The sequence below is a fragment of the Micrasema longulum genome, unplaced genomic scaffold (assembly GCF_059751315.1).
Source record: "Micrasema longulum isolate JH-2025_06_02 unplaced genomic scaffold, ASM5975131v1 h1tg000653l, whole genome shotgun sequence".
NCBI lineage: Eukaryota > Metazoa > Arthropoda > Insecta > Trichoptera > Brachycentridae > Micrasema > Micrasema longulum.
Window position 1 is genome coordinate 294,864 of NW_028277849.1, and position 23,060 is coordinate 317,923.

General features: G+C 31.7%; 1 protein-coding gene across 1 annotated transcript in view; it reads right to left on the reverse strand.

Moving 5' to 3' along the window:
- LOC148279889 (uncharacterized) overlaps window positions 1-18,589 on the reverse strand; it is a 29,104-nt gene extending 10,515 nt beyond the window's left edge. The window contains exons 1-2 of the mRNA XM_088229243.1: window positions 18,469-18,589; window positions 13,833-14,363 (exon numbers count right to left, since the gene is read on the reverse strand). Coding sequence (XP_088085369.1) covers window positions 13,833-14,363; window positions 18,469-18,544 — 607 coding nt within the window. The 5' untranslated portion in view covers window positions 18,545-18,589. The remainder of the gene's footprint in view (window positions 1-13,832; window positions 14,364-18,468) is intronic.
- Window positions 18,590-23,060: the final 4,471 nt, after the last annotated feature.

Consider the following 23,060-nt stretch of genomic DNA (forward strand, 5'->3'; position numbering starts at 1 on the left):
CCACTGAATATGGTATTTAATATATCTGTGGTATTAACAGAGTTTTCTCAACTTATTTCCATACCTATGTATTCTAGATAAAGGTGAATGCATTTCGAAGTTGGTACAAGAATTGTTACAATAAAATAATTATAGTGTACCCATCAGGTATTCGAATTTGAATTAGTTCAAGTAAAGCAGGGCTGTCAATTATTGATTTCATTATTTTAAATAAGAATAACAAATCAGCTATAACTATTTATTATTTTCTTTCAAATCTGGAAGTAGGGCACACATGGGTATATTATTATGTGTGCTCTAATAATTATAATAAAATTGTAATTATTTTTTATATCATATTATGAAATACATTATTTGCTGCCTTAGAACGGGGAAGCTATCCCTAGTTAGGCAGTTTAGATGGCTCACCAGCAAAAACAAAAAGTATATTTGCATACTTTTACTACTCAATCAATATATTGTTAAATAAATTAAATGAAAATTGCTGTTATAAATACGTAAAAATATATCAATGCGATGATAAAAGGATACATGAATAAATAATAAATATCGAATTTGGTTTAGTTTCATAGTTTATTAACTTTTTTTTTTTTTTAATTGTGAGATTTTTATATTATTTAACTATATTTTTTTATTTCGAATACAAACAGATGTACGGGTTAAATGAACATAAATAAAAACTACAAAAAATGTATACATAGTAAGGCCTGCGATCCAATAATATGTATTCTCTAAATTACACTACAATAAAGCGACAACGCCGACCGTTTAAACTATATAAATAATAAATATACAAAACATTAAAATAAAATAAATATGGACAAAACAAGGAGATAGTGGGAAGGAAAAAAAAGATATTGATAAGGAGTGGTGAAGGATGATTGAAGGAAATTAGGAGTGGAAAATTGCATTTGATTTAATGATTAAATGCAAGAAAATATGCTTGCTTAATATTTATGCTACCAACGGTGTAAAGTAGTATTAAGAGAAGGTTTTTAATTTTATTTTTTTTATCATATTATATTAAATACACAAAATTATAATTTATCCAAAGTTGCTTTGACTGCCTAACTAGGGTTATTTGTCCCGATCTAAGACAAAAAAATATAAAAACAGTTATAAATATAGAGGACAAAGTTAAAAACAAAGTAAAACATGGAGTAAAAACATGGTAAAAATGAAGTAAAAACATAGTAAAAATTTGGTAAAAACATAGTTACAAAACGAAGCAAAAACATAATAAAAACAAAGTAATAAATGTACCTAGTGAAAACTTTACGCTATTATTTACGCAGCATACGTGGTGCTTTCATACACTGGTTGGAACTAATGCTTCCCTAAAATATAGACCTCTAAACAATCAGTATCTATTTTATTTTTATTTAATAAAATCAGCTATACGTTAATTAATCCTCTAAATAACTACAATATATATTTGCTATGGATTTGGTTATTTTAATCAAAGCTATATGAGATGAGTTCGATGTTTATTCATTAATAACTTCCAAATAATTGCAACATCCCCGCACGACCTTTCGACTGCGCGGTTAAGCGCGAACTGGCATAAAATACACTGTGTATTGTCTGATTTTGGATTATGGAACTGCGTCAGTGCTTTAGTTCCTTTAAGGCAGCTTCTCAGAACATAATTATACAAGTCCGCGCATGCGCAAATAGAGATGTTCAATATCTGTGGAACCAATTCTAACAAACACATTCAGGTTTATTTCTACGTATTGTGCGGTTTTACAACAAATTAAGCGCTTAAATCGGTTGAAACGATGGTATTATAATATGAAACTGTAATATATAGATATCTTTAAAGCTGAAATTATGACATAAAATTGCCTAATTGTTTATCTCAAACAGAGGCGGTTCCTTAGTATGTGCATAAGTGCAGTGCTCTGCCAAGTAAAAATCTGTGTAAATAAATTAGTAATTTTATTGATGGTAAAAATATTTTATTGATAGGTAGGTACAAAGAAACAGGAATTCGTTGTAATATTGTACTCGTAAACATCATAATATTTAATACTAGCGCCAAAAGATCTAGCGAAATCGACTCTAGCGGACGATTTTCTCATCATGTCTACGCATGCGCAATCGTCACAGTGCATATTATGTTTTGCACAATCCTAAACCCTGAATTTGTTTGAAATATAACATATCTCCTAAAATTGACATTTGAGCGAGACACAATTCTTCATACCGATGAATTGTGCGTTAGAAGGAGAAGATAATATGCATATTCCGGGCATTGCCAACGCATGCGAAGATTTGAAGTTCGTACATGTCACATTGAACATTCGCAATGACATGATATTAGTACGAATTTAGTTACTTATAACGTGCGTATTATGTTGGGCGCATTTAGCGTTTCTGGTTCCGATGCGCGGGCTGTCATATTACTGCTTGTTCATCACGCAGATCTATCGTATTATTTAGTATTATAAAACTTAATATACAAGTTCACAAGATGTAAAGAAATGCACTGCCTATATTTTCGGTCAGAAACCGCCAGTGATCTCAAAGCACTTTGTTTAATTTCTGTGTTTGTAGTAGGTACAAGTTTGACTTATTTTGTATCAAGTACCAAATGTCAGCTTCCTTAATTGAAAACGTTACCTCACGCTTCTGTTATGTAGGTAGGTTTTTATGCAGAGTTTATTTTGGCATCAATAATTAATTTTCCATTTTAGGTGGAGATTTTTTAGTTTGCTTCTAATACCCTTATATTTAGGTTTATTAAATAAATAATTAGCTTTTCAAATATATTAAACGAAAAGGTTTTACATATGACGTACGTGTATAACATGGCAATGTGTGTTTTATCGAGCTAAATCCAATTTCAAATATTGCTGTCTCAGTAAAACATTCAAAGGAGCAAGTTTGACCAGAAACAATACAGAGTGGAATAAATTTGTGTAAGTGACACAAAAGCCATAGATTCATACATATTTTGAGTGTTGCCACTTTTTTATTCGTTTAAAAATGAAATTGTAGAATGTTTTTCAAGAATACCAATTTGACAAAGCAATCGAGATGACCACTCGACTATCGTCGAGTGGGTGACATGATGTCACGTCTTTCAGCTTATGGCCCTGGCCCCTTCATAGCTCTTTCCAAAACTATTGATATCGTTGGCTTGAAATAGATGAGAACTTAAGATGGGACACTCATATTAATTGTACTGCTAATAAACTCATAAAGCTTATGTATTTTTTTACGACCATTAAAAACGTGAAATGTAAAAATTATTTGAAAAAAATGTACTAGGCATATGAAGTTTTATCACCATTACTATTTTCCCTGTTTATTGATCCGATTGCAGATTGTCTCAATTGTTCATATCATCTCTATGCAGATAATTTACAATTATATCTTCATTGCAGACCTGAAAACACCAGCGAAGCAATAGAATCGATGTCTAATACACTAAATTGCGTGTCAACATGGACAAAAGAGTATGGTTTACTAATAAACTCATCTAAAACACAAATTATGTTTGCAGGTAGTCAAAGATTGCTTAGTAAGCTAGACATACCTTCAATTAATCCTCTTATTGTCAATGGTACCAATATTTAGTACAGGAAATCCGTAAAAAATCTAGGAGTACAAATGGATGAACATCTCTGCTGGCGAGCTCATACTAATGAATTAAGCCGCAAAATATTTTTCAGTCTACACTTACTTAGAAGGTTGCGAAAATTCTTACCCATTAGTACTAAATGCACTCTTGTACAAGCATTACTACTACCCATTCTAGATTACGCTGATGTTTCCATGACTGATTTAAGCTGTGAGCAACTCAATAAACTTGAACGACTTCAGAATACATGCATAAGGTACATTTTTGGTCTTAGGAAATATGACCACATTTCTGATTATCGTAGGCAACTGAAATGGCTCAAAATTAGACAGCGGAGAGACTATCACTCCCTTTCACTTCTGTTCAATGTACTTCATAGTCTTAACGCTCCTATATACCTGTGTGAAAAATTTCAACGCTTATCAGTTCATGGTTTACCTCTTCGTTCTCATTCTCAAGGCACTCTCTTAATACCCATACACAATTCATCTTTCTTCTCTTACTCATATAGTGTCCATGCGGCTCGACTGTGGAATCATCTCCCATCCACCATCAAAGATGTTACTACATTATCTCTGTTTAAATCACGTCTGAAGAAACATCTCCTTTCTCTTCCTTAACCTCTCCTCCTTTCCTTTTTCCTCTTTTCTCTTTTTTCCTTTTTCCCATAGAGTAATAGTTTTGATTTAAGGTAATTTATAAACAAATACGTTTATTTCTATTTTTATATATTTTTTACTTCTTAATCTTTTTTTTGTCTATTGAATATGTTCTGTAACTTGAATTATAAAAATAAAACTTTTATTTTATTGGTTGGTTGGAAGAAATTGCCATTTGGCAATAAGCCCGCCAATGAACAAATAACATTATGTACAAAAAGTTAAATAAATAAAAAAAATATTTTCTAATTTAATTTAGAATATGGACTAACAGCGTGGTAATCCGCTGCATCTACAAAGCTTAGTACAAAAAGGCACTTTAAAAGTTATTCTCAACGTAACAATAAGAACCCAATCTACAGAAATCTTCAGAGTTTTTGATAAGCGTAAGATACGCCGAATATACGCTAAAATTATTCCGTGAGACAGATTTGGAGATGTACATCGTCATCCTTCTCCCTGCTCAGGGCAAGAAATAATATCATTCCATACAAACAAATGCGGGATGAGAACACTCAGACATCGGGAAATATTTAAACTGCCTTGGTTTTCAAATAATGCAACATACAACACACCTATTGCCCGCATGTGTCGGGAATATAATACATACTGCCGAAACAATAAAATTGACATTTTTCATGATACTCTCTCAGCTTTTGCGAATAATCTCTTAGGAATAAATCTTATTCAATAAGTACACAAGTACAACTTATTTTTTATTGCATTAAATCCTGTCTAAAAACAAACAAACAAACAAACAAACCATCACGCCGTTTCCCCGTAAGGGTAGGCAGAGAGGATAGAACGCCACAACACTCTATCTTTGCATACAGATCTCGCTTCCTCTACATTCATACATCTTCTCATGCACGCGCGCCGATTATTCCGACTTTTGACATGTCCATCTTTAAGTATTTGTTGGATTTGGTCATGCCATGTCTTTCTCGGTCTTCCTCTATTTCTGCATCCATCAACATTCGCATTGTAAATATTCTTAGCCGTTCTCTCGCTGTCCATTCGTTCTACATGTCCAAACCAGCGCAGAGCTCCTTTCTTGATTTTGTCGATAATGCTTGTCTCAGCCTTACATAATGTACGGATCTCAACATTTGTGCATCGCGAGAGATCATTGTGAGAGATCGCATTTCGACAGCATTCAGCTTACTTTCATCCCTGTTTTTCCAAGTCCATACTTCGCTCCCATACATCAGGGATGGGACCAGGACTCCGTTGTGAACTGCCAATTTTGCCTCTTGTGACAACCATTTATTTGCCAAGGTCGATTTAAGTGCACCGTTCACTCTGTTCCCGGCACTCACCCTCCTTTCAATATCTTTCTCAGTCATTCCATCCCTAGTGAACATACTTCCCAGATATACAAATTCCTCTACTTGTTTTAGTATAACTCCATTCACAGTGATTTCACATTTAGTCATACTTTCATTTCTTTCAAAAACCATCACATTCGATTTATCGACATTCATCAGCAAATCGCTTCTCTTGCATACATCGTAGACCTTTGTTACCAAGAATTGCAGTTCCTCTTTGTTATTAGCAAGGAGTACAGCATCGTCAGCATACAAAAGACAATTGACTTTTAAATCACCCATTTTTGCTCCCATTCTTAAGCCTTTCAGTTCTTTCATGCAGTTATCGATATACACGTTGAACAGCCATGGTGACATAACACATCCCTGCTTCACTCCTTTATGAATGTCAAACCACGATGTGTATGATCCATTTACCCTAACACATGCTGTGCTGTCTTTATACAGAGAAGCAATAGCACGTGTTAGATTTCCGCTTACTCCGTACTCCGATAACACCTTCCATAATTTTTCTCTGTCAACTCTATCAAACGCTTTTTGCAGATCGACAAATGCGCAGAAAAGCTTTTGGTTTTTAGCAAGAAATTTTTCTGTCATGTTTCGTAAAGCAAATATTTGATCCATACATCCTCTTCCATTCATAAAACCGCTCTGAATATCCCACACTCTATCCTTTGTAACTTTTCTTACTCTATCAATCAGTATTCTTCCATACATTTTGCCAACAGCGCTCAAAAGGCTGATTGCTCTATAATTTCCGCATTCTACTCTTGAACCTTTTCCCTTGTATAGAGGCATAACAACAGCCCTTCTCCAGTCTGGAGGAGTGTATTCCTCCTCTAAACATCGGTTGAAAAGTTTGTGCAGCCATACAAAAATTATTTCACCGCCCGCCTTTATAAATTCTGTAGCAACATTATCAAAACCTTGCGCTTTTCCATTCTTCATATATTTGGCAGCAATTTTTATTTCTTCCATTCTTATCTCTGTCGTACCATCATATGCATTTAAACTTACCTGAGGAGGTGCTGCAGTGCTTATATTTCCTGTATGTGTTTCATACACCTCCTTAAAGTATTCCTTCCATCTTGTTTTTATTCCACTATCATTTGTCACCATTTTCCCATCTTTTCCTTTTATAGCTGTCATACATCCACTTTCATTACTGTTTCGGGAATTTTTCACCGCTTTCCAGAATATCTTTATATTTTCTTGGAAGTTCTCGGTCATTTTGATTCCCTCTTTTTTTTTCAACAATTTTTTTCGTTCACACACACCTTGTTTCACTCCCTTCTTACATTCATTATATATGCTTTTTAATTCTGCATACCTATTACCAATCGCTTTATTCACTGTCAGCAGATTTAACCATGCTTCCTTCTTTTCTTGCACTAGTTTTTTTATTCCATCGTCCCACCAAGCATCACCTTTCTTTCTTCCTTGTTTCGTTATACCGCAAATTTCCATAGCAGATTCACACATACCATTTTTCAAACATTCCCACATTGCATCAATACTCATATTTTCCACACATTCATCGATCAGTTTAAGATTTACGGCCCTTTCAAATTTATCTTTTATGCAATCATTTTGGAGTTTTTCAACTTTGACTCTAGAAGGCGCCTGCATTTTGCGGGTCTTGGACCGCCATCCTTGAAACAAGATTACCCTTGATACCACCAAGAAGTGATCTGTTTCCATTTCGGCTCCTCTGTACACCCGCGTATCAACTGTTACAGGCCTCAATCTAGGCCTCAATCCTGTCTAAAAAAATATTCCAAAATATGTATTACATCTTAATATATAAATCTATTTTGTGTAATTCTATAATTGAAGATATATATGCGTGTAAAATTGTATCGACGAATGTTTTCAAATTGTATGTTTTCTAGTATGTATCTGTGTTGAGTTACCTAATAAAATAAAATAAAAAATCCTCCGTTTAACACAATATTTGGCCAAAGGTGCAAAGGTTATTTTTCTGCCAAATTCTTCAACAAACTATAAAAAGTCATTTTCTGTTGGGTTATTCTTTGTTTAATTTATTTTAATTTTTAAAAGAATTCAGTTAACATTAAATATGTCAATTTCGGAACACGGTGTTAAGAGGAAGGGGTGCATAATGATGAAAAATTACTCGATTCATTTTGCATGTATAGTGTTAAAATACAAATATACAAATAAAAACTGTTTTCCATACATTATGTTTAACATGCTTCCCCATAAAATTGAGTTTACTGATAACAAACAATATTTCAAAGGTGAAATCAAAATTAAGTTGCAGATAATTAGGATAAAAAAAATTATTGAATGACATGTGAAATATTTTTTTTTTAAATTGACTCTGTGCAGTCCTTATTATAACAGGTTTTTCTAGTGAGGAGGGCTCTTATTTTTTTTAAAAAATATTTTATGTAGTGCAACAATTAAAAAAAAAAAAAAAACATTTAAACGAATCACTTTATTACTTTAAAAAATACATTACGTACAAATTTAAAATCAACCATAAAAAGCACATGATAATAACACAAACCAGACGAAACTTGACGTGCCTTTACTTTATTATATGTTAATACAACCCTAACGGGTTTTTTTTAAAATAAAGAATAAATAATACAAAAATAAATAAATGTTTGTATTGTTTTGAATGTGAGCAATTTTACAATAGACATTTAAGGATTACCGCTTGATACGCTTTCAATTAGTAGTTCCAAATTCAATATTTCGTGAACGAATACTTATTAATGAAACCTACCCTAATTCCTTGAAGCGTAAGTCTTTCATACAAAGGCTTTGTTCGAAAGTTCTAATTCTTGTAACAGCACGAATCTAGTAATCAGTAGTTAAATTATGTTTAGGATTACAATATAACGTCTAACTTGACGCCATTAAGCAGGGGTTTCCAAACTTTGATCAAAGGGCCACATTGAATATAAACAAAGTCTAAAAATTAATGAACCGCACATTTACTAATGTATTATTATGATTATTATTCCATGTTCGCTTCCTAGTTGGAGCATATGGAGTCCACAAAGATCCTCCAAGCATCTCTGCCAGCTACTGTGCATCCTCCCAAGTCAGGTTCGCGTCCCGTAGTTCAGCCAGCCAAACAAACAGTCAGCAGTGGACGTCTAGGACGTCAAAAATCTGATGCCGGCCTCCGTTGTGTAGTGGTCAAGACGCTTGACTCACGCCCGTAAGGTTCCGGGTTCGATTACCGGTGAGAACACAAAAATTAAAATGTGATTTTTCTCAAGCCTGGGTATTCTGTGATGTTATTCACCGCTGCAATCCTGGCCTATTGTGGTGCAAAAATAAATAAAAATAAATCAAATGCCTTATAAAGTAGACAAGCGTGGTTGAGGCTCTCAGGAGTCATCCGCAGCACATGGCCAAGCCAATCGTATCGCCTCCGCTTGATGACAGTTGTCACCGGAGTTGCGTCCAGTCTCTTATTACTTCATTCCTCACAAAGTCAAACTACCACACACCAAGATTCTTCTAAGACACCTATTCTCAAAACTCAGAATTTTGCTGCTTTGGGCACTAGTGAGGTGCCACGATTCGCATCCGTAGAGAACATGTTACTACTGTAGCAGCAAATTATTGTTATCAAAAGAGCCTAGAAAATTTTTTTGAAAAAAAGTTACACAAGGGTAAAGTGTTAAATGAATTTTTAATACTTATATGTAGGCAGATAATATTTTTAAATACCAAGATATTTTTTTATAAAATTATTTCTTCTTAAAAACACAGAATTTTGGAAAAAATATTATCCATGTATATTTTACCGTGAAATACCAGAGAAATTGTAAAAATCAGACTCCCATTTAAAAATCGAAGACAAAAAATTCAATTTGATATAAGGCATTAAAAAAAAATTATGAAATAGGAAAATATATTTATGAAAAAAAAACGAAATTCGAATTTAAGAATTGTGCTGAACAATTTTTAAATTAAATATATATTCAGACTATAAACAATATACCTAAAATACATACTACCGGGTTGTGGTCTCGTGGCAAGGGATCAGAGGTCCGAGGTTCGAACCCCACTACCCCAACATGATTCCCATTTTCTAATAGTGAGTTATTTACTAGTTAAAAATGCCCCCAAAATTTAAATATTTGGGTTAATTATAAAAATACAAATATAACTAATTTTATTTATTTTATTAAAAAAAAAACACAATCCATATTTTTTTATTTTTACATTCATTCCCCTATCTGCACTTAATGGTGCATAGGGCACTGCATCGGTACACCAATCGTCGCTTATCTTGATCATTTTTTTTGTTACATGAAGGTAAAATGGTTAGTCTTACGCTCCAGGGGCCAGTCCAAGGACTATGAAATATTATAGTGTAAAAACACATTTTAAAATTAATATTACATGCCAAAAATTCTGGGATTCGAACCGGAGACCCTTTGCGTGATAAGCAGACGCGTTGAACTCTACACTACGAGGCCTGAATTTAAGATTTAAATAACAAAAATATATCAGGCTCAAAAGAATTGTACGCTGAAAACCGTGCTTTTCGTTTCTGATTTTATTTATTTTATTTTTAATTGTATCATTTTCTGTCTTGTAGTATACATAACTTTGATATGTTTGTGTATCCAGAGCGTGCGGTGAGGTTTTTGATTAGAGAAATAGTAACTTGGTACTATGTATGTACATACATAAATAAAATTGTATTGCTTTAACTAACACAGGAATTTGAATTAAGTGCTTTGAAATAAACTAAAAAGGAATTTCATGCCATAATTTCAGCATACAAGAGTTATATTTCATAGTTTTATATTAAAATGCCATCTTGTCAACCGATAAAAGTGAAAAGTTTGTTATAAAACCGTCACAATATATGGAAAATAAACCTGGATTGGTGTGTTAGAATTGGTTTAATAAATACTAAATATTTCGATTTGCGCATACTCAGACTTGTGAAATTCATAACTAGAAGACCGCTTTCAAGGAACTAAAACACTTCTTCTTAAGCAGTTCCATATCTCAGAATAGGAAAATACCTTTTTTTTGCATTTTTGAAGTAAAAGGGGTCTACGAAATACTGACAAGTAAAAAAAAAACACTATATTAGTAGCATAAAAAATATTTTTTAATTTGTAATTTTGAATTCCCGAAAAACGGGCATTGCATTGGCCACGCCCTTAAAACTTCAAGATTTATGTTCAGTTTCAACTTTGTTCGAAACTGTTTGGGGTTTTTTGGAACATCGTCACGAATCTTGACGTCACAACTATCAATACCAAACATGTCGCGTTTTTCTAGTGACATTTTTTAATTTTTTATTTTTTAAAATTATATATGAAAACATTTCTCCAAAATATCCATATTGATTTTGGAAATACAATTGAACGTAGTTATTCAGAAAGCAGCCAGTCATAGAAAAGTGAAACTGAGATAATAGCACTTTTGTGAAAAGGGTGAATAATTGAATCTTCACAACAGTTGGAATGTGTTTGACTTTAAAAAATGATAAACAATAAATACTCGTACTTCAGTTTTTTATAGTATAACAAACAAGAATGCAATTATGTATTTGACCAGTTTTTTTGATTTTTAAATTACCGTAAGCTTTGTCTAGTTTTGTGGGTCTTTTCTGCAAATTGAGAAATGCCCTTTTTGAGATGGACACCATTTTGAAAAGGTGATTATTACAGTTTTTTGTATAAAAACGGTTTGGCTGTTTTTAGCAGAACAAAGAATTCACCTTACTGCACCCGACAACATCAATATCGCATTTTTTCAAAATTGTGGACTGGCTGCTTTCTGCATAACTACGTTCAATTAATAATTCTCAATCCATTTCGTATATTTTTTTCAGTATTCGTAGTACGTGACATTTTCCAATTAAACTGAGCGCAGTGTATTTTACACCAGTGCGCGCGTAACTGCGCAATTAGAAGGTGTTTGGGGTTGTTGTAATTTTTTAGAAGTTATAAGTTATGATGAACATCAAACGTTTTTAAGATCGCTACAATTAAAACAACAAACTAATTTTAAAATATTCGCTGTAGTTATTTAAGAGATAAATTAACTTATAGATGATTTTATAAAATAAAAAATAAAAATTGTTTAAAGGTCAATTTTTTAGGGAAGCACTAGTTTTTTCAATCTACGGACGGACCGCGCAAGATGTGCGGGTAGTTTGTTAGACAGTAAATAAAAAAATGACGTCAATCACTGCACTTAGAGGCGGATTTATCTCCAATCAATTTCGTTTCTGGGTGTATTAACTGCACGGATATCTACAAGGATATGAGTAGGTACACTCAAAATGTTTTTTTTACACATGTCGCGCGTCGGGCCAGTTTTGGACCGCGGCCTGAAGTTTGGATTGCCCCCTTAGAGTGTGGAGAATCTACTTGAAAACCTAATATTTCATACATTCCTTCTAGAAACTAATATTAGAAGTTATTCCTTTGTAGTGCTAGCGTGTGAACTCAATAAATGAGCCAAATTTGTAACACGAACATTGTCTCGGGGGTATAATGACATATCACGAAAATGACTTATTTTTAAAAAGGCACATTCACCTCAAAATGGGGGAAATTATTTTTAAGAAAGGAATATAAAAGGCTAAAAAATTTGTAAAATATTAATACAAAATAAACAGATTTGCCTTTTTGTACAATTAAAAATATTTTTTTAAATGTTTTATTTATTTTAACAAATCAGTAACATACATAATTGTATTTTTGTTCCCGCAAAGCCGAAGCTTGTCTGCGGGTTAAATTACATTTTTTTTTAAATTTATAAGTAAGTACATGGTTTAATAATAAATGAAGAATAAAATATATTTATATGCACACTTAAGTTTCACTTGCTGTTTTTAATAAAAAAAAAATTTTTTTTAAAATGATATTAGGTTTTTTCCTCACGATTTTCAGCTGGTATTAAATTGTACAGTTTTGGTACTACACTCCCCATTGTTCTATCTCCATAGTAGTTCTTCTGTCGTGGCACCGTCACGATCTGGTGGTTTACTTTGCATTTAAAACTGCAATCGAGGAAATGATCTGTCATTATCTTATACTGACACTGTTTGTTAATTGGCAAAACGTTAACATAATTAAATAATATTTCATTATTATATTATCTATGGCCAGGCCGATGAAAAATTTAGTTCTGCGTTTTAAATAGAACCAGAACCCTGGACAAGTTTTTTCGACTCTATGGCTGCCCTCAGATAAAAATCCTGAACAAGGAACTATGCTTGAGGTCTAGGGTTCGATTTCTGGCAGGTTGGACTTGAATTATTTTCGATTTACTTTGTTTTATTTTTTATCTTGTTTTGATTACATTTATGAGTACACACTATTTATATATGTGTTTAATTTTTTTCTTATATTTAAAATATATGCAAGTAAATTGCTATTCTTTAATTTTAATTGTAATGTTATACTCTATTTTCTTACTTTTTATTTTTTTTATTTCTTTAAACTATTTTTATCTGTTCATTATTTAATTTTATTTTATGCATATTATTTTATACGTATACAGTATTATGTCTGTACTCTTTTTATTTGATTATTAATTAAAACTCAGTCTGAGTACCCGATGACAAACTATTATTGAATAGTTTATCGGGACAAAATATATTTTTATATAAAGTTTATATGTGCTTTAAAACCGGTCGGTGAAAAACAAAAATTTGTGGTTAAAAACAAAGTTGTTTGATTTATTTTATTATATTTTTATACTTTGTTTTCTTTATAATGTATTAATATTGTAATAATGTGTATATTTTAATGAATAAAGACTCTATGAAAAAAAAAATGGATCTCCCTACTGATCTTTAACGTTGTGCGTTCTGGCAAATGAAGAATACACGGCTATGTGTGGAATAGATCAAGAACAAAGTTGAGTGTTTTTGACTCAATGGCTACTCTCAGATAAAAGTTCTAAAAAATTCAATCGAGTGAAGATAACTCCGCTTCGCAGTGCAATGGTTAACGAGGTCGCTATTGGTTCAGGCCCTCGGTTCGATCCCTGTCATATTGGATGTGAAATATTGATTTTAAATGTAGTTCTACACTCCAGTACTTCATTTTTCCCAGACCGCCACCTGAAGCGTACGTCTGATCGCCTTACCTTCCATGTAACCAAAATCATCAAGATACGTTGCAATTGAAGTACCGCTGCAGATCTTCACGGTCCACTGGATGGCGATGGATAAAAAATTAATACGATTACATAAATAAATAAATAAAAACATAACAAGCTGGAACTTACCCATGACTAAGCATCCAGGTATTTCTGTTCCAGAAGTTTTCGTCGTATCTTTTCTGTCTCCCACTCCAATCTTGAAAGAAAGACTGTCATCCCCCCCACTCGACATCGCCCAGTTCCCTTCTTTTGTTTTTCCGCTGTTTTCAAAAATCGTAGTGGGAGTTTGAAGATCGCCATGTTTGATATCCGATGTGTAGTTTACCGTGTAATCAACAGACGTCATTTGAGTGCGGAGGTCAATGGAAATCGATTCCTCATTGGTCGCTTTATCTGATCTGTGATTGGCTAGTTTTGTCGACTTTGTGGTTGGCGGCTTTTCGCCCAGTGGACTTGTTGGTGTTTCTAATGTTTTATTTGACAATCCCTCACTACGATATGTGGGATTTACGTCTTGAGACTTTGTAACAAGGGGCTTCAAGTTATTTTTCGTCAATTGCTTTGGTTTCTTCTTTATTTCACTATCTTTCTTTCCGATTTTTTTATTTCTTTTTGGTGCTGTTGATGGCCTTTTTACTAATGTGCCAGAAGAGTTTCCTAGAATAAAACAAAAGAAGGTTGAAATCCGTAATTTTGTATGTTTATTAATTTATTTTCAGTTCACAAACAGTAAAAGATATAAACAATATTTTGAGTTTGTCCAAATTTTTGTAGACAAGGACTGGATTCAACTCCTCGGGGAGCTGTTTACATAAACATATTACAACAGAGATGAAGAACATTTAAGAGAATGTAATATAGAAGTCCAGGCATCTACAGGGCTTATGACCTGTCGATGGCTGGTTTAAGTGGCCACTTTACACACTGTGTAACATTCACCATTCTGCCTATATTTGAACATCTATATTCATTCAATTATTTCATCTGTTAATGTTTGTGAAGTTAAAGAACTGAAACCTTTATTTACGCGGGTGAGATTCATCAAATTGAATTATTTCACCTACATACTAGGCAACACCTGAAAATATTATTTTTTCAATTTCTATACTTCTTCATGGACCAGGTAATTTATCAACAATATTTTGAGTTTGTCCAAATTTTTGTAGACAAGGACTGGATTTAACTCCCTGGGGAGCTGTGTGAACACCTATATTCCTTCAATTCTTTCATCTGTTGATGTTTGTGAAGTTAAAGAGCTGAAACCTTTATTTATGCGGGTGAGATTCATTTAATTGAATCAGTCCTTGTCTACAAAAATTTGGACAAACTCAAAATATTGTTGATAAATTACCTGGTCCATGAAGTATAGAAATTGAAAAAATAATATTTTCAGGCGTTGCCTAATATGTAGGTGAAATAATTTAATTAGATTAATCTCACCCGTATAAATAAAGGTTTCAGCTCTTTAACTTCACAAACATAAACAGATGAAAGAATTGAAGGAATATAGATGTTCAAATATAGGATACCTGGAAAAACCCCTATTTATAAATATATATTAAGCTTTTATTTTTATATTTTACTTAGAAACAGTACTTAGTCATCAAATCTACAAAAATATATATTTGAAAAAATCCAAGCAATGGAGAATATTTATTATTTTAAATTAAGAATTTTATTACAAGTGCAAACTTTTTTTTGTCCATGGGTGTGTATGTAAGTACTCATTATTCACTGGGATCTGTTGGTCGCAGTGACGGCAAGAATTTTGAAAAGCAATGACCCCCCCCCCCTCTAAGAATAATAATAAGAATAAGCACTCACATACACACACAAATATAATGATTATATTTATGTATGTACCTATATATTATGTTAACAATAGATTACAAATAAATATTCATAAATTATATTCCAAGAACGATAATTTTCTCTTGTTCTGAAATTTTAATGATGAAGTTCTAAATAAGAGTATTTAATTATACGGAAAAGCTTCTCGAAAACGTATGAAAAAAAAAAGATTCTTTTAATAAACATGAACTACTACTTAAAAACGTCACAGGTTCATGTGAACACGTGTTTACAATAACTAATGAATTATAGCGTTATGTTTTTGTTGAAACAAAATTGTATGGAGTTTAAAACAACCTTGTTTATATTTTTCCATGGTGATAATCTATGTACACGGCAAGCATGATTCGTTAATGAACTATTTATGTACCATTAGTGTACATACGAGTAAAAACCCTGTGTCAATTTAATTTCTACATTTTTTAAAAATCCCTTAAGGCGAAACACTTGGTCCATTTTGTCAAAAAAATACGCAAACTCAAATCAGTGTTTGATTTAATGTATGCCATATATTTTTAAAAAATTATTATTCCATATTTGCTAATAATTCCAATACGCTTTCCCTATTTGGTCTCCATTCTACAGAACTCATATTGACCATATCGAGTCTATCCAACACCGTTTTCTTAGAAAAGTGGCATAGTTGCTCGGATTACAAAGGGGTAATTATTCCTATTTTGAAAAAGAGCAATCTCTTAATCTGTCTTTATTGGAGAAACGAAGAATTGAGATGAACCTTCGTTGCATTTTCAAAATACTCAATACTATAAGTGATGTCCCACCTCTGTTGCAAACAATATCTTTTAGTGTTTCCAACCATGTCAACAGAAGCCAAAATCTGCTTTTTATTCAATCTTCTCAACAACAAAAGTTGCTCTTAGCAACTTTTGTTTTTCTGCCACTATGTCCAAAATGTGTAGATTAGTTAATTCGCCATACGACTTGGAATTCTTTAGGATAGGTCTTCCAACTTTTCGTAGATCTCTTCGTGACTAAAACAATGTGAGATGAGGTTGAATTGGCATGGTTTAGCTCGAAGTCTTATGTCTTTCATTTTTATGAATATATTATATACCATTATTGTATTGCCCTTGTTTATCTTAGCTACATAGTTTCATATTGTTTTTGTTCCGTTTTTGTATTAATGTTTCTTCATGTAACTGTTGTAATTGGCTTAGGCCGTATATAAAATAAATAAAATAAAAAATTATGATTATGACCCAATATATTATTTGTGGTGGTATATACTCGTATATCTGTGTCAACCAATAACTTGTCATAACTCAACACAGGATTTTTAGTCCCATGATGTTGGGACTTACGTCTCAAAAAATGTGTAATAAACTAATTGTAAGTAAATAAATATTATGTTCCTAACCAAAAATAAATACGGTGATGTTGGTCATTTTCTAAGGTTCAGGCCTTTCAAAATATAATACTAAAGAATTTCGTGGCTCAAAATGTGACCGGTGGTCCAATTGACAAAGCTTTTTGATATTTTTTTATTTTTTATTTATTTTCTTTTATTTTCTTTTATTCAGGAAACATACAGTAGTACAGTTACAAAGTTTAATATTTTACACAATTGGACTTAATTCTAATGGACCAGTGAAGTTTCCATATTAAAAAGCAATTAAATCTAATGTTAATTATGAAAGTATAAAAAAGAGAAGGAAAAAGAAAACATAAATGAAAGTTGTTTAAAAATTTGAATTTAAGTGAAAAAAAAAAAATATTTTAAGGTTTGTAGTTTGTAGTGAGTATTTACAAATGGAAATAATATTAAAAATGAAGAAAACTTGTAAGAGTAATTAAGAATTAAGAATGGAAATAAAGAATGAAAAACATACTCAGATATAAAAATAAAATAAAATAGTAATAACATTTTTTTTTAAAAAAGGAAAAACATAAACACATATTTATTTTAAGGGATTCAAAGAAACGATGAGAAGAATCTTTAAGTGAAATATAAGACAGTAAATTTAAATTTAGGTCAATTTAAAAAACATCTTCAAAATTAATGACATATTATAGTAAGAGCAGCAATATATTGATTTTATTAACATATATAATATAAGTAATTAAAAGTTGTTTAAAAGTATAACAAGTATAAGAACATGCATATGGTATGAAACAAGAGTCGTTTTGTATCTAGTTCTGATTAGCATCTCTAATTGTTTTATATTATGTTCCTAACCAAATTAAGAAGTTTGTAAAACATTCTTTAAATCAGTATTTTTATCTCTCATTTTTAAAAACTTTCTTAGGTTTTTTATGTTCTTACATTTTTGTTATTTTCTTAGGTTAACCTTTTTTAATTCTTCCTTGTTTTATTTACATTTTTTATATCTTAATTTTAATATGTATTTTAAATTATTTTTAAATAATTTTTTCTGTAGATATGAATTGAAATTTTTTATTTACTTTAATTTATTTTTATCTTATTTTCATTACATTTATGAGCACACACTATTTATTTATGTATATATTTTTTCCTATGTTTAAAATATATTCGAGTAAATGGCTATACTTTCATTTTAAGTGTTTTATATTTCTTTATTTTGCTTCTTTGAAAAAAAATCTATTTTAAACCATTTTATCTGGTTTAATTGAGTTTTTTTCTTTTCTATCTTCTTAATGGTATTTTTAATTTTTAAAAGCATCAAACACAAAATAATATATTTATTATTTTATATGTATACAGAATTATGTCTGTACTATTTTATTTGATTCTTAATTAAAACTTATGTCTGAGCACCCGATGACAAACTATTATTTAAAAGTTTATCGGGACAAAATATGTTTTAATACATTGTTTTCTTTTTATAATGTAATTTTATTGTAATAATACGTGAATTTTATCGAATAAAGACTCTATCAAAAAAAAATAATTAAAAAAATATGTTTTTACCACAGAGAGAAAAGGGTTGTGGTCCCGGGCAGGGTCCCGGAGCGGTAGGGGGACAATCTTGCCACCAGCAGAACATCTCTCCATCCAGGCACAAGCAGAACTCACATGGGTCTGCTCGCCAGATCTGAAATTAAATAAATAGGTCTAATCAGTTCTAACTCTTAACTGGCGTCCTTGCCCCTTTGGACCCATGAAGATTTTTTTTATTCCACTAATCTCGCCTTTTTTGCGGAAGTGACCCCCCCCCCTTCTCAGTACCTTCCTTTAGTCGAGGTGCAAATGTGCTAGTGAGAGGACATGTTGATCGGGCCAGTGAAAATAGCATTTTAAACTAATAAAAGGGTCCAGCGGGGCTAAGACGCCATTTACGTTACTTTTTGTTTTATAATAAATCCATCATGAAACTATAAACCTTGTACATGATAAGAAATGTAAATAACAAACGCAACTCCCATATGAAAAAAATTAAGCTTTATCGATTGCTAATAATCAGATATTTATGTCATAATCAGAAGTTTGGTCTTCTGAGCTTTGGTAAGGTGCCAAGATTCACACCCATATTGAAGGACTGGCATTATAAAGCCCAAGTATTGAAAGCTGTCAACTTTCTCGATCCTCTGTCCATTATTATAGAGAGGCTGATCAGGGTCAGGACAAGCTTTGTTGCACAGTTAAATTTTACTTTTATTATAATTTTTGTCAATACGTTATTTGCAGATTCATTTTTTTCAAAAGAGACTCGCTTTAGAATATCGCGTGACAAAAGATCATCTTGCAAAGATGCTGTTTATATATCTTCACAATACCTATTATTCTCTTTTTATGTATGCTTCATTTTCAGGCACGCACATCGTAAAGGAACATAAAGTTCGTACATAATACCTTGTTTTTGAGTTTCATACAAAATGAATTGGTTTCTGACAAAAACAATTTAGACAAACGTTATACGGATAAATTTCAAATCAAGCGCCTGAAAACAAAAATTTAGGCATTCTTAAAACAGCCACGTCTTGAAAAAATTGTATTCGAAATCAATGTAACAAAGAGTTTTATGTGCGTCGAGGGGCAGTCTGGATATTTTAAAAATTATTTTCATTTTTCTCGTTGGTGAGATATTATTAAATAGTCCGTTACCAGCGCGTAATATATGCCAGATCAACTGGTGGGTAATTGCCTTCCTAACCTCAATTCTCTAACGGACCTTCATCGTTATAATTAATGTGTGTAATTTTAACTTCAGTGCAACAGCAAAAAACAAAACTTACATATCGTTCAATTCGTGTGTAATAAACTACTTATAAATAAATAAAAAAATAATAATAAATAAATTCAATCGGATTGATTTAAAAAAAAAGGATGATTGTTTTCGTCTTTTTTATTTTAAAGTACATAAAATAAAATTGAATTACTTAGAGCTAGTGTCGTAGCTATGGTGAAAAAAATACACAGATATTCCCATCTGCGTGGCTTCTAGTAGTCCTTCTAGTGAAATTTTTTGATAAATTACCTTCCGAAATAAAAATTATTGAAAATTAAAATATCTTGAGTTTGTAGACAAAAAACTGAATTTCACTCGTAGAGCGTCAAGTGAGAGTCGTCAAGATTAACAAATAACAACAGCGATGGACAACATTTTAGAGAAGGTTTACACACTGCGGCGCATTCACTATGTTGCCTATGTTTGAACATCCATTTTTCTTCAATCATTTATACATATATATATATATATATATATATATATATATATATATAAATATATTTATAGTTAGTATAGATGTATTTAAATCCAAACTAAGAGCCCCGCTGATGTCAAGTGCTACGGAGATATATGAGAGTGCGCACACTGTGGCGACATGACAATACGGTGACAAAAAGTTCCAGCGTGACGTGACTGTCACCCGGCCCCGGCCTGTACATTGCTATGGGAGTGCGCTCACTAGGAACTTTTTGTCACTCTGCCGGCAGACGCCTACCGAACGAACGTAAGTCGTAAATTTTGCAGTAATATTTCAGATTAACATATTATGGTTAACGTTGTGAAATAATGCAGAAATATTTTTTGTGTGGAAAACAATATAATTGTCAGATTTTTGATTAAATAATTTTGTTTTTATTTGAGGCTAATACGTACCCTTTGCATCATTGGGTGCACCGAGTTTTCCAGGGTACGCATAGCTACAACAGTTAGTTAGCGTCTAAAAATAATGTGTATTTGACTACACATTTTTATTGATTATTGCGCGATATGGTCGATAATTATGAGATTATGATGAGCACTGGTTTGTATATTCCTGATAATTACCTAAAACAGCGTCAGCATAGATTGTTTTATATTTCGATATACAGGACCAACCTGCTCATGGTGATGCCTGTTGGAAGGGCTACCGCTATGCTGAACAACATCGCTCTGGATATTGATCTGTTCCATGTATCCGAAGGGGTTTTCCGGATTATGCAGGCGTTAAAGATATAAACCGCATTTTGTATTTCCAAAACCAAACCTTTGTTTTCTTTATTTATTTATTACTTAATTAAAAACCTTGAGGTTTATATTGTTCATCTTCAGGTAAGTTTGTTGGTTTCATCAGATTTTTAGCTCATTTTTGAATTTAACCCTTATACTGCTAAACAACGATATATCGTTGTTGTTAATCCCTATCATAAAGTTCTAACTAGACTGATGCTGACGTCATAATCCCCAAAAGGGTAAATGAATTCGCAAACTGCTTGTTGCACTTAACCGTCAGTGGTATAAAACATTTTCAAAACATAAAAATAACTTATTCGACGGTTTATCATTTAGTTTCGTACCTATTTCAGGCCTACGGAAAATTTAATACAAAAAATATTTTCTTACGCGCAGTAAAAATTTAAGCATTAAACTGTACAGCAAAGTTTCTTGAAAATGAATAAAAAATAATTAAAAATATTTTAATGAAAACGAACAACTTTGAACGACGTCACTTGTTCATATGAATCAACCAATGATAAGAGGGTTGTTTAAGATTTCCGGTTTGCTAATCGTCAATAAACCAATCAACAGAACTAACCGAGAAGAAGCGGAAGAGACCTTGCGACGTCACACGCGGATTAATGTCAGAAATACAAAACTTTAAAAGATCGTAGCGCTGAAAATACGATACATAAAAATTGAAAAAAAAAGGTTCCTCTATTAACAATTTATTTTTTTAAACCACTAAACATCCTCATTATAAATTTACTTGTGATGTTTAAATTCACAGTGCTTTAAAGAAAAGAGAAACGACTAAACACAGGAAACTTCTAGCTAGTCGGGACCTGAAACAGTGATTTTTTTTACATTCCAGAAACAGTGAAATAAAGAATAAATCAATGTTAATAGTAAGATTTTTTATCACTTATATGACATCTGAGGAAAATAATTATATTCGGTGTTTTCCCCGCTATTAAACCCGATTCAGTGATTACGAAAATACTGATGTACTTCCGTAATGAATAACTAATTGTATACTTTACCTTTAATATAAAAAATCTTATCTAGTGAGGTCCCTATATCACTGGAAAACCCCATAATTAAGAATATAAACAAATAAGTAAAGAGCCATAAAACATAAAAATAATTCACCATGGAACCTAATGATTGTCAATTAGGAGGTTTGAATATTAAAAAAATCATTTGTTAATTTATTATAATGGGTACCCACAGTAATGGGAAATCAAAATGTTTTAGCTGTTCATTAGGTAGTAAATATTACTCTACTAACAAAACGTAATTATTACTATACAAACTCTATTCTACAAAGAAAACGTAAATGAGGTATATCAGCTCTATATTGATCCAAAAATACTTCAGAAAAAGCTTCTTTGATTTTGTGCTCTTTGTAAGAGTCATATTATAAATTATTATCACTATCACTTAAAAAATATAATTATTGTCTAATTCACTTTCGGAATAGGTTCAGCTGCTAAGCCTCTGAGTTTCTCGGCGAGATACTATTATTTCTTTATCACTTTTACTATCCGTTATCATTTTGAATGATATATTTTGTAAATTTATTCATAATAAAAAGGACGCTTTGCAGAGTTAAATTGTTAGTTAAAGTAACAAAGTAAGATTAAAAATATATATAAATGTAAAAAATATGTAATTTACCTCAGCTGTTTGTAATTTCGGCAACTGTTGTCTATCTCGCTCAATCCATTATGCGTGAACTAGCTATTAGTGAAACGGAATATTTTTCTTAGAAGAGATATCAATTTGTGAGACAGTTGTACAAAAACATTATTTTTTTAAATTAAAATTAAAAAAATAGTATTATGACAACTACCAAGAAATAATATCACTTAGTACATTTACCGGTTTACAAATTTCTAGATATATTTTACTCAATTTTTGTTTAGCATGCATTTATGGAAGTGGTAGGTTTGATAATATATAACAGAGCACTTTGCCCCGCAATCAACAAAAAAACTATCATAATTATTTCGTTTCAATGATAACAATGCGCCTTGAGATTGCAGTACGAGATCAGTTTTGTTTGTTTTTATTTTCAATTTAGAAAGGGTTTACAACCGCTGTACGAAAATTGTCTATTTGCGGCACGAATTTTCTA